The sequence below is a fragment of the Microcaecilia unicolor genome, chromosome 10, assembly GCF_901765095.1.
Source record: "Microcaecilia unicolor chromosome 10, aMicUni1.1, whole genome shotgun sequence".
Classification (NCBI taxonomy): Eukaryota; Metazoa; Chordata; class Amphibia; order Gymnophiona; family Siphonopidae; genus Microcaecilia; species Microcaecilia unicolor.
Window position 1 is genome coordinate 6,834,912 of NC_044040.1, and position 13,154 is coordinate 6,848,065.

Below are 13,154 nucleotides of genomic sequence, written 5' to 3' on the forward strand. Positions count from 1 at the left end.
ACAGCAAATACAATCTCTACTTTTTGCCAGACACCCTCCAATGAAAAGCAGCGCTGAAAAGCTGCACAGGGTGCCAGGGGCGTAGCTGCTATGGGGCCACGGGGGCAAGGGCCCCTGTAAATTTGGCCCTGGGCCCCCCTGCCGACACCCCTCTCAACTCCCCCGCCAACCCGCCATCGCCACCTTTGCTGGCGGGGGACCCCAACCCCTGCCAGCCGGTCTTCTTCCTGCGTTTGGTTTCTTCTGAGTCTGACGTCCTGCTGTACGTACAAAGTGCAGGACGTCAGACTCACAGAAACAGAACGAAGCCCTGCGGCGCCGGGAGGGGGGGGGCTAAAATGTGCCCCCTCACCTCGGCTCTGACCCCCCCTACCGCTGAAGTCCAGATACGCCACTGCAGGGTGCCCATATGTCTTTAGAGCCACAAATGTAATTTCTCCTTCACTAATAATTGACAGCAGATGGGAAAGAACAGGCAGGCACAGAGAGCAGACAGAAGTGGACTCTAGAAATATGAGGTCCCCACATGGAGATGTGATGCACTAAAGATGGGGATGCAATCCAGATCCAATGAGTGACAGATCACACATCCTCCGTCAGACCTAGAGTGTGCTCCCTGACAAGAATGCAGACATACACTGCAGCAAGCCCAAGAACTAAGGGGCACTGCTATGTAAGAGACTTCAACATGCCGTTTGCTCTATGGACCACCTAGACAGGGAAAGTGATTTTGGTGGGGAGGGGAGAGTCCAGATATCAAGTACGTGAAGCAATTGGCCACATTTAGGGTACACGTGAACTGGAGTTGCAGCTTGTGGTTTGCGAACAAGAACTAGACAATGTATTTTTGATTTCACTGTTTTCACTTGGAATATAATGATAAACGGCATATAAATTGTAATTAAAAAGAAAGAAAAGAGACTGTCACTACAATTGCTGGGTTAGATGGATGAGAATAGTACCGTAGCTCAAAAGAAGGAACATATGAATACAGGAAGTGCCAACCTATGTCACACCAATGATCCACTGAGCAAAGCATCCTATCTCCAACTGTGGCCAATCCCAGATAGGAAAGCTCAACCCCACCTTGCTCACATCACAAAATGGGAGGTGGAGATGTCAACTGTAGCACAGTAGATGACGGCAGATAAAGATCTGTTGGTCCATCCAGTCTGCCCAACAAGACAAACTCATAGCACACTAACACTATTTGCTTTTGTCTCACCTAGAACGTAAACCGCACTGAACCCTGGAACGGGGATATTAGCGGTATACAAGAATTGATTTGAATTGAATACTACATATGCATACTTGATCTTAATTTGTCCTTATCATTTTCAGGGCACAGACAGTAAAAGTCTCCCAGGCACCAACCTTGTTCTCCAACTACTGAAGTTGTCATCGAAGCCCCACTCCAGCTCACACAAATGTGTCCAACCACGATCAGGGCACAGACCGTACAAGTCTGCCCAGCACTGGCTTTGCTTCTCAATTACTGGTGCTTCGGTGGTGGGAGGCGGGGCTGGTGGTTGGGAGGCGGGGATAGTGCTGGGCAGACTTATGCGGTCTGTGCCCTGAAGAGGACAGGTACAAATCAAGGTAGGGTATACACAAAATTAGCACATATGAGTTATCTTGTTGGGCAGACTGGATGGACCATGCAGGTCTTTTTCTGCCGTCATCTACTATGTTACTATGTTCCATCTAAATATCGCTAAGCTTGTTTGGTTCCACACCTTTGTGTTTATCCCATGCATTTTTAATTCTATTACTATTTTCATCTCCCCCACCTCTTGCAGGAGCAAAATCGAGGTATCTACCACCGTGAAAAAGTATTTCCTGACATTACGCCCAAAACTGGGGGGAAGGCCGGTGAGCCCAATATCGGTGCAGGGCAAAATGGTAGAGACTATTATAAAGAACACAATTACAGAGCATATACATAAGAATGGAATAATGAGACAAAGCCAACATGGATTTAGTGAAGGGAAATCTTGCCTCACCAATCTCCTACATTTCTTTGAAGGGGTGAACAAACATGTGGATAGGGGTGAGCTGGTCGATATTGCGTATGTGGATTTTCAAAAGGCATTTGACAAACTACCTCATGAAAGACTCCGGAGGAAACTGGAAAGTCATGGGATAGGAGGAAGAGTTCTATTGGGGATTCAAAACGTCTACCCTTTAACCAGTTTTTAATCCGAGGCACAGAGAGCAGACACAATGATCAATGAGAAGGGTAGATAGTGGGGTTCCCCAGGGGTCTGTGCAGGAACCACTGCTTTTTAACATATTTATAAACGATCTACTTATGGGAGTAACTAGTGAGGTAATTAAATTTGCCGATGACACAAAGTTATTCAAAGTTGTTACATCACAAGAGGATTGTGAAAAACTGCAAGACGACCTTATGAGACTGGGCATCCAAATAACAGATGATGTTTGATATGAGCAAGTGCAAAGTGATCCAAGTGCGAAAGAGGAACCTGAACTATAGCTACGTGATGCAAGGTTCCGCATTAGGAGTCACTGAGCAGGAAAAGGATTTAGGAGTCATCGTTGACGATACTTTTAAACCCTCTGCTCAGTGTGCTGAGGCGGCAAAGAAAGCAAATAGAATGTTAGGTATTATTAGGAAAGGAAAGGAAAATAAAAGCGAGGACGTTATAATGCCTTTGTATCGCTCCATGGTTGAATACTGTGTGCAATTCTGGTCACCACATCTCAAAAAAGATATAGTGGAATTAGAAAAGGTACAGAGAAGGGCGACAAACATGATAAAGGGGATGGGACGACTTCCCTATAAGGAAAGGCTGAAATATATATAATAAAATATACTATTTTATTATATATTATTTCAGACTCCTGATGCAGGCCTTCAGGCCGAAACACAATGTTGTGTTGAGTCATTTTTGATTTTTAATGAACTTTGTTTTAAACTCAAAATATTGTGCGATCCAGACTTTGGAACCCGTGGTCTCTGTTCCCACTTTTCTTCTTGATGTGAGCCACTCCGTGGGACTTTTTAAGTTCTCCATATACGTGGATTCTCTTTGCTTAAGCCACTATTAAAATGGACTTGGGAAAATCCACTGCTTATTTCTAGAATAAGCAGCATAAAATGTATTATACTATTTTGGGTCTTGCCAGGTACTTGTAACCTGGAATGGCAACTGTTGGAAACAGGATGCTGGGCTTGATGGACCTTCAGTCTATCCCAGTATGGCAACACTTATTATTATTATTATTAACATTTGTATAGCGCTACCAGACGCACACAGCGCTGAACACCTGACACAGAGAGACAGTCCCTGCTCGATAGAGCTTACAATCTACAAATACAGACAGACAAGACAATTAAGGGTGAGGCACTTATGTACTTATGAGTTGGTGCCACTGCAACCTCAATTTATATCCTCTAGTTCTACCGACTTCCCGTCTCTGGAAAAGGTTTGTTTGTAGATTAATACCTTTCAAATATTTGAATGTCTGTATAATATCACCCCTATATCTCTTCTTTCCTCCAGGGTATACATGTTCAGGTCCTCAAGTCTCTCCTCATACGTCCTGTGATGCAAACCCCCATACCATTTTTGTCATTTTTCTCTGGTTATCCATATTAGCAAAATACTATTTCATGAATCAGTCCTCTAGAAACTTGCCCAAACATTTTTTTTAAGTCAGCTGAATTATGAGCCCCAAGAATATTTTCTGGCAGAAAAATACAGATATATACAAGTGAAATTTCATTGCACCGGAGCCCTGGTTAAAAATGCCTCCAAATTGAGCAGAACCTGCCCGGTCCACCCCCCACTCCTGTAGTTACTGTATCTTTCCATCATAAAGACCCTTTACACCAACCTCTGCCTCATCTTCATTATTGTTGGCTGTCTGGGAACTTGCTGATGAATCTTCCCTGAAGAAGAAAGAGACACAGTGTGCGGCACAAGACAACCGAGACTCAACTTTCTGCTTTCTATGGGGAGAAACGCCACATGTCACTCTGTAGCACCGACCCTTTGCTCTTGTTAAGGGCAATGCTGCAGAAAAGCTGCAAACAAAGGAATCCTTTTATTGAGCTGCGGAAAGTGCTAGCACGCACTCACCACCGCTTAAAAGGGCTTACAGCACAAGTAACTGGGCACTAAAAAATATATGTTACGTTTTTGCATGAAGGGGCGTGTCTGGGGATGAAGAATGGGCATTCCAGCACTAACCCAGTTAGCGCATCAACATGACTGAATGCTGATTAGCCGCGGGATTACCACCTACAAAATAGGTGTCGGCAACTGCTCCCTAGGTAATTTGCTTTAATGCTCATGCGCTAATGGTGAGGTTAGGGTCATTCCATGTCAAGAGGTCTGATTTCAGAGAAGTGTCCTGCGCGACCATCACCAGTATGGGTACTATATCTCAGCGAGTATTGCATCGGTGAACGTAAAACTTTACCAATGTTCATTGGGGACATATATGAATGTTCACAGAAAATTTCATCGAAATCCGTGATGGTTGCGCAGGGACCACCAGACCACTTGACATGGAATGACTGCATAGCAATTAACACAAAAAGGGAAAAATCGGCTATTTTACTGCTGCGGTAAACATGGCCTTAGCGTGTAGCAAAAACCCAAGTAAGGGCACACAAAGGCCAATTTCTACCATAAGTTACAACAAGGACCCCAAAATAAATGATATAAAAAAATTGCTTTACCTTCCAGATACCACCAGTGTACCGTCATCGAGTAAATAGTCTTTCACGTTCTGAGGCAGTGGAAGTATTACGCTAAAGAAGAAAACAATGCATAGACTGAAATGTCTGGACACAAATATTCAGCAAGCTATCCCGACCCCCAAGATCCTTCTAGCCCCATTACAGTCCGAAGAACACACACCTCACGAATTTAACTGGAAGTACAGGACCATTCATACAAAGGGGCAACGAATGACACTTATGAAAATGTAAGATCAATGCATAGGTCCAACCCAATGAATCCTGTATATACAATCTCAAAAGTACTTAGCTCAGCTGCTGCTTCTCCATAAAGACATCCCAAAACCGAAGGTGAGACAAACACTTTTGTAAATGCATCGAAAAGGTCTGAGGAGAGCAGAGCAAGAGGGTCTAACTGTAAGTCACGGCCCAAGCTCTGCTGATAAAATGTTCGCAGAGCAGGGGACATGTTCTTGAGTGTGTGGGGGCGGGCAGAGGGGGGGGGGGGAGAATTATAAAACTGTTATTTACTTCAACTACAGCTGGAGTTCTTAATGTACTGATTGGGGCACCTGTATCATCAGGGCTGTGGAGTTGGAGTCGGAAGCAATTTTGGATGGAGTTGGAGTCAGTAAAAATGTACTGACTCAGACTCCAGCTTCAAAATAACAAAAAAAAAAACATTAAAATATAGGCTAATTTATCATTTTATACTTATATACATATCTTTGTCCTGGATCTAAAGTTATATTTACCAGTACTTTAGATCTAGAACCAAAACTTTAAAGCCTAGTATCAATAGGAGTCAGAGTCGGAGTTAGAGTCAGACAATAGAAATCTAGAGAAGTCAAAGGTTTGGTGTACAAACTCCACAGCCCTTGTGTATGATGGGCCTTTACTGTTAATTAATGTCTCCCTTTTACAAAGCCACGTGGTAAAGCCAACACAGTCCATTTACTGTGAATGAGCTGCATCAGATTACCAAGCGGCTTTGTAAAATGGGAGGGTAAAGGTAGTGGACTTCCTGAGTGTATTTTTAAACAGATTCCAGTGATAATTATTCCATTATAGTAACATAGTAATATAATAGATGACGGCAGAAAAAGACCTGCATGGTCCATCCAGTCTGCCCAACTCACATGTGCTACTTTTTGTGTATACCTTACTTTGATTTGTACCTGTGCTCTTCAGGGCACAGATCATATATAAGTCTGCCCAGCACTATCCCCGCCTCCCAACCACCAGCCCCGCCTCCCACCACCGGTTCTGGCACAGACTGTATAAGTCTGCCCAGCACTATCCCTGCCTCCCAACCACCAGTCCCGCCTCCCACCACTGGTTCTGGCACAGACTGTATAAGTCTGCCCAGCACTATCCCCGCCTCCCAACCACCAGTCCCGCCTCCCACCACTGGTTCTGGCACAGACTGTATAAGTCTGCCCAGCACTATCCCCGCCTCCCAACCACCAGTCCCGCCTCCTATCATCCTACCACCCTATCAGTAAAGAAATATTTTTTTCAAATTTCCTCTGAACCTCCTGCCTTACAAACTTAATTCTGGCATTTATAATCCACTTAACCATCAAGTTTAAGGTGGAGAACAATCATACAATATAAGCAGGTACTTTAAGATCACGATTCCTTGAATTTCTTTTTCTATGAACATTTCCACTATCCCATTTGATGTCTGTTGTCCAAGATGTTCAGTTTTTTCCTGCCTCTGCCTCACAGCACAGTTGTGTTTATTCATGAAAATCGACTGTCAGCAGTAAAAAAATAGAGTACCCTGTAGTAAAAGGAACAGAGGGTCTTTAGAGTAACCTGAAGATGGAAACTACATTTGGCTATTTTTCTGCTCTATAGAAGTCAGGGAGAAAAATACAAATCTCCCAATGTTGTTACAAATGTTTGCTGATGGATTTTAAAGACGTTCTTTTGTTATAATATTTTAACCTGTCTGTCATGTCCCCTACCTCAACGCAAGCGGCGTCCTCGGGCTGCGCAGGGTCCCGTCGACACGCACACTTGACTAGCACAGCCCTGAGCCATGTGTGTGTGTGGTTCTTCTCTGGCTGCAGGCTCCTTGATTGCTTTGCTTCCACCCACCTGGGTCTGCTCTTCCTCTGCCTGGCTTCCCTTGCTTCTCAGGCATTAAGATTTCTTTTGCATCAATAAGGTGGTTTTGGTATTTGCAGGGCAGTTATTGCTGGGCCAGATTTAGAAGCAGAGATTATTGTTAAGTCTGTATTCTGGGTTTTCTCCATCAACTGCAGATCATACAAAATACAGCTATGAAAAGAGTTGCGATCGTGTAACTCCATTATTATAGTTCTTTATTGGCTTCCTATTATATCTGGATATAGCTATAATTGGGTTATCCTATTTACAGAATACACTTTTTTCTTACATGGCTTCTTGAGTCTTGCAATCCTCATGACAGAAATTATTAGCATGGCCATTTAAAATATGCTGGCTCTCATTAATGGAACAGGGCGCTCTTAGAAAGAGGAGATTATTTGCAATTTCACAAATAGCAGAAGGCCTGATATCTTGTCAAAGTGTTTGGGTGAAGTTTTAATTTTTGAGGTGGTGTGAGAACGAACTCATGATTGCAAATTCAGAATAATTTAAAATGAAAGTCAAAATACATGTACAATTAAATTTTTAATCCTATTCTAACTAAGGGAGGGAAATTAGCGTGTTAATATTTTAATGAAAACAGTGCTTTTTAAAGCCAGCTGATTTTGTTTTTAACGCAGACCCGCTCCCTTCCCCCCGCATTTACCTCAACAGCAGGGCTCAGGCTCTGAATTTTCACTTCTTCCTTGGCGCTGACTCGGTCCTTTTTCTTCCCCTGTATGGCCAGGTTCTGCAGATACTCGAGCAGGAAGTTGGACAAGTCTCGCAGGACTTAACCACAAGACTTCCCCAACTTCCTGCATGGCAAGGCTCAAGTTATCTGCAAAGCCCAACCGTGCAAGGGAAGAGAAAGGACACTGAGACAGTGCCGAGGAAGAAGAGCAAATCCAGAGCCAGAATTCTGCTGTTCAAGTAAACCGCAGCAGGGAGAGGGGGAAGGGTCTGTGTTAAAAAAAAAAATTGGAAGGAAGGCATGAGAGAATTTGGGTGAAGAAGGAGGGGATGAGAGAAAGAAATAAAGGAAGGTGAGAGAGACAGAGAGAGATGATTGTGTTCAATAGGAGAGAGCCAGTAGGCCTAAAATGCATGCCATGATAAAGCGCGATTAATCAGGCGAGTACAATTTTAACATCAAATGTTTTTGAATGCTATTGAGTTTAGTAAATAAATAAAATAAGCACATTCTTGCAGAAATTGGTTTTTGGCGAGGCTTTAGCATTAAACTTGCCTTACTGGTTCTGATAGTGACACCCAATACAATGGGAAATATTTCTGCATCTTTTTGCCAAATTTTTCTTGGGTCTCTTTTCTTGATAGCTGAAGATTTTCTTTACTTGATGTGCAGAATAATTGCTTGGCATCAATGCTGTTTCTCACAGTAGTGTTTCCAAGTGGAATAATTTCTCTTTGTGAGCTGCTTCAGAGCCTTGCCAGAAATGCAATATATAAATCAATTTTCTCCAGTATGCATATTTTTCCATGTTTTAAACAGGGCAGGCTTTGGAGGCTTGTAACTGGTGAAGCCACTCAGGTGCCACAGTGGAACTGCAGGGGGACTACCCCCTCCTACTTCACTATTTAAATTCAGTTTTCTTATATACAGCGTGCAAGCCTGATGGAAGCTACATTAGGTATTTTTATGTCCCTGGAGGGCTCGCAATCTAACCCCCCCTCCCCCAGTTTACTAAGCTGCGCTACCAGCCACCGTGTGCTAATGCAGACATAGTCCACTCACTGTGAATGAGCTGCGTCGGTATTGCCGCACAGCTTAGTAAATAGGGGGGTAAGTTTGTATCCGAGACAATGGAGGGTTAAGTGATTGCTCAAGATCACACAGAGCAGCAGTGGGATTTGAACTGGGTTTCCCTGGTGCTCAGCCTGCTGCTCTAACCATTAGGCTACTCCTCCAGTCCTTCAGACCAATAGCGCTCCTCGGACACACATTTAGTCCAGCCCTGGTTATTACGCTTCTCTTTAGGGGTTTGTGCTACAGGCACAGGCAGCTCCTTGTGACTCTGGGCAAGTCACTTAACCCTCTATTGCCCCAGGTACAAATAAGTACCTGTATACAATATGTAAGCCGCATTGAGCCTGCCATGAGTGGGAAAGCACGGGGTACTAATGTAACAAAAACAAGACTATACCTTTTGAATAGCCCAAGCAAACATTAAACCCCCGAGTGCATATACAATACAAAGGACATTTATATCTGGCACTTTTTCAGAGTTCTGTGCAGTTAACAGGTAAAGAAGATAGGTATACCTAAGAATTTAGACAGTATCAGAAATAGAATTTCTACTTCACGTATTATTGACAAATTTCCTGAAGAGACAGGTTTTTAATGACTGACATTTTTCTAAGATTGGTGGGTAAATAATTCTACCAATAAGCAGATTGATAAGAAAATAGACCAGGAAAAAAAAACTGTCTTATATTTGATATTTCTAGGATCTGGGAAGTGCAACAATGAAGATCTTCTTACAGCCTTGTATTTCTTGGGCGGAAAAATTACAAGATTCGATATGTAGAGGTCCAGTCTCCAGAGACAGGAGTCACCAAAAATTGACAAGCTTAACAAGTCCTGGTTTATGCCATTACACCTATAGACTCATATATCCAGTTCCTTGAGTGCCCAAGCCAATAACACCTTAGCGTGCCTCAGATCCACCAGTTCCAGGCGGAAGATTTTAGGTTAGTCCTATATTTCTGACAACCCTATTCTAGTACATTATGGAATCTGAAAAACCAGTTTCAATGGGTAGAACAGGGGTGAAAAACCATGATCCTTTAGGGCAACAAGATTTCCACAATGTATATGCGTGAGATCCATAGAGTCCGACCAAATTTAGCACTAAAACCAACCCAAAATCATTTGCAAAGTCGTTTTCCACTGAAAGTTATTTTGATTTTTGGCTGTGTTTTCAGCTTCAGTTGAAAAATAATGTTTTTGTTGAAAGCCAAAAATTTGAATTTGTCCAATTTGTTCCCCCAAACAGGAGTTACCCTTCCTCGTGTCCCCTCCCCCCCCCAAACTGGGCCTATCTTACAAACCCTGGTGGTCTAGGAGTCTGGTTGCGACAGATGCGATCCCCAGTTAGTCCTGCCCATTCCAGCTCTGCTCTCAAAACGGCTGCCATGACTACACCATTAAACCACCAGGAATTGTAAGGTAGTCTTTGGGGAGGGGGGGGGCTACTTTTTTATTTATTTCTTTATTTTTGTTTAGACAGCAATTGCAAGTAATGCTGTTATGAACTTGCACAGTAGTTTATACGGTAAACAGTGCCCCAAATAAATGCTTTTGATATAAAATTTTAGCAGAAATGTAATTATGCAAATTTGGGATGATAAGCTCCTTAGGCTTTCTATGGCATTATAACATCAAATCTCACACCTAGTGCGCTGCAAAGTTAGCCACCGTAAAAGCTCTGTAGCTTTTTAATTTCAGGGTTCATTAGCTAAGGTCCACATGTGTGAAGGCCAGTTTGCTGGCAGGTAAAATATCTCTCTTATTATTTAGTTACTAGGAAAAAATGCCCGTTTCTGAGCGGAATGAAACGGGCGCTAGCAAGGGGCCCCCTCTGTCCGTCCGTCGAAGCTACTTGCCTTGTTCGCCCTCCCTCCGTCCCTCGAAGCTACTTGCCTTGTTCGCCCTCCCTCCGTCCCTCGAAGCTACTTGCTGCCTTGTGCGCTGTGGGCCGTTTCGGGCCTTGAGTGTCAATAGCTCCGCCCTCGACGTCATGACGTTTTGACGCGAGGGCGGTGCAGACACTCCAGGGCACACCGGATATCTCGGGTGCCTCAACTTCCGTGGAGGCTTCAGAATGTTGGGGTTGCCTTTTATATATATAGATTATATTCTGCCTTCTTGGATACTTTGGGTTTAGCACAAGGATGTTCCCTCCGGTCCCTAGATAAATCCTTCTTATCTGTTCCCTTCTCCGCTACTGCCAACTCCAGACTTCGCTCCTTCTGTCTCGCTGCGCCCTATGCCTGGAATAAACTTCCTGAGCCCCTACGTCTTGCCCCATCCTTGGCCACCTTTAAATCTAGACTGAAAGCCCACCTCTTTAACATTGCTTTTGACTCGTAACCACTCGCCTCCACCTACCCTCCTCTCCTCCTTCCTGTACACATTAATTGATTTGTTTGCTTTATTTTTTGGCTACTAGATTGTAAGCTCTTTGAGCAGGGACTGTCTTCTATGTTTGTGCAGCACTGTGTACGCTTTGTAGCGCTATAGAATTGCTAAATAGTAGTAGTAGGAAGGAGTAGGTGACATGGATGGGCAGACTGGATAAATCCTTCTTATCTGTTCCCTTCTCCGCTACTGCCAACTCCAGACTTCGCTCCTTCTGTCTTGCTGCGCCTTATGCCTGGAATAGACTTCCTGAGCCCCTACGTCTTGCCCCATCCTTGGCCACCTTTAAATCTAGACTGAAAGCCCACCTCTTTAACATTGCTTTTGACTCGTAACCACTCGCCTCCACCTACCCTCCTCTTTCCTCTACACATTAATTGATTTGCTTGCTTTATTTTTTGTCTACTAGATTGTAAGCTCTTTGAGCAGGGACTGTCTTTCTTCTATGTTTGTGCAGTGCTATAGAAATGCTAAATAGTAGTAGTAGTATGAAGACTGAGAGCTCTGACAATCCCCAACAGCCCTCACTGGTTCACATTCACACAACCATACATGAGCTTTTCAATTTCGGCTGAAACCTGGTGATGAGTTCCACAGTTTCGGTTTCGGCAGAAACTGGAAAAAAAAAATCCCCAGTTTTGGTCGGCCTCTAAAAATGAAGCAGTTGGTGCAAATCCATCCCATGCAAGTCCTGGTTGCCCCACCCCTGAGGCAGAATCAGGAACCACAAATACCAAACCCAGAAACAACCCCAAAGTCTCCCTCCCTGGAAGAGCGACTTGGCAGCGGAGAGGCTTCGATCAACCCTTCCACCGCAGCTACTGACCTAAGCACAAGACAGAGGAAGGGGAAAGGCCTGACCTGCGGATAGTGAACCTCTTAAACAGCGGGTACCAAACGGAAAACTGACAGCGCAGGACCTGCTCCTTCTTCATACTGGGGAGAATTTGCAGCGGAAATCGTTCCGGCACTTCCGGGTGCACCTTGGTCCACAGAACAAGCTTCCGACGGGTGGCCCGCATGGTTGCGTTTCAAGCCTCTCTCTAATGCAGCTTCCTCCTAGCCAGGGAGGTTTAATAGACAGGAGTGGAAGTCAGCCTATCTAGTCCGTTGTACACAAGGAAGCCAATTTGGTTAATCTCTGTTTCCACTCTCCCCGCGCAGCCGTCATTGCCATACACTCAAAACAAAGCAAGCAAATCTATGAGCCGCTGCATCCATGTTTGTCGTTCCTTTATCGTTGGTCCATCTGTTACAAGTCTAAAGTTGCATCAGTTGGATAGGCTGTGCCTTAAAAGGCAGACGACAAAAGTTGTTTGTTTGTTTGTTTGTTTGTTTGATTGTTTTTACTTATTGGGCAGCTTTTTTATTTTATTTGAAAGCTTCCCATATGTAGATATAAATATCATGAAATAACAATTGAATATCAATAAACAGCTTAAAAAATTATTACGGCTGGTAGACACAGCAATTTTAAATTCTGTGTTTTGTTTCTACACTAAAAACTAAATACACTGTCTGTATACAATACAGATGGACAGATTTTAGTGAGGATATCCTGTTTCCTCATGGCATCTTAACTGTTGTTGTAATCTGCCTTGGGAAGCCTGGAGGGGCATAATCAAAAGGGGCACCCAAGTTTTCCTGAGGACGTTCCCGTGAAGGGGCGGGGAAATCCGTATTATCGAAACAAGATGGGCGTCCATCTTTCGTTTCGATAATACGGTCGGGGACGCCCAAATCTCAACATTTAGGTCGACCTTAGAGATGGTCGTCCTTAGAAATGGTCATCCCCGATTTTCGGTGATAATGGAAACCGAGGACGCCCATCTCAGAAACGACCAAATCCAAGCCATTTGGTCATGGGAGGAGCCAGCATTCATAGTGCACTGGTCCCCCTCACATGCCAGGACACCAACCGGGTACCCTAGGGGGCACTGCAGTGGACTTCAGAAAAAGCTCCCAGGTGCATAGCTCCCTTACCTTGTGTGCTGAGCCCCCAACCCCCCCCAAAAAAAAAAATCCACTCCCCACAACTGTACACCACTACCATAGCCCTTAGGGATGAAGGGGAGCACCTAGATTTGGGTACAGTGGGTTTCTGGTGGGTTTTGAAGGGCTCACATTTACCACCACAAGTGCAACAGGTAGGGGGAGAATGGG

At 44.1% G+C, this 13,154-nt stretch overlaps 1 protein-coding gene across 2 annotated transcripts in view; it reads right to left on the reverse strand.

The window, feature by feature from the left end:
• Positions 1 to 11,954, reverse strand: part of CDC123 (cell division cycle 123) — a 37,084-nt gene extending 25,130 nt beyond the window's left edge. Inside the window, exons 1-4 of one of the 2 annotated variants that reach the window (XM_030216121.1) lie at positions 11,853 to 11,927; positions 6,322 to 6,497; positions 4,712 to 4,783; positions 3,862 to 3,916 (exon numbers count right to left, since the gene is read on the reverse strand). In XM_030216121.1, the coding sequence (XP_030071981.1) occupies positions 3,862 to 3,916; positions 4,712 to 4,783; positions 6,322 to 6,461 (267 nt within the window). In that variant the 5' untranslated portion in view covers positions 6,462 to 6,497; positions 11,853 to 11,927. Of the gene's footprint in view, positions 1 to 3,861; positions 3,917 to 4,711; positions 4,784 to 6,321; positions 6,498 to 11,852 lie in introns of both variants that reach the window. The other variant, XM_030216122.1, reaches the window with a different exon arrangement.
• Between the last annotated feature and the right edge of the window lie 1,200 nt (positions 11,955 to 13,154).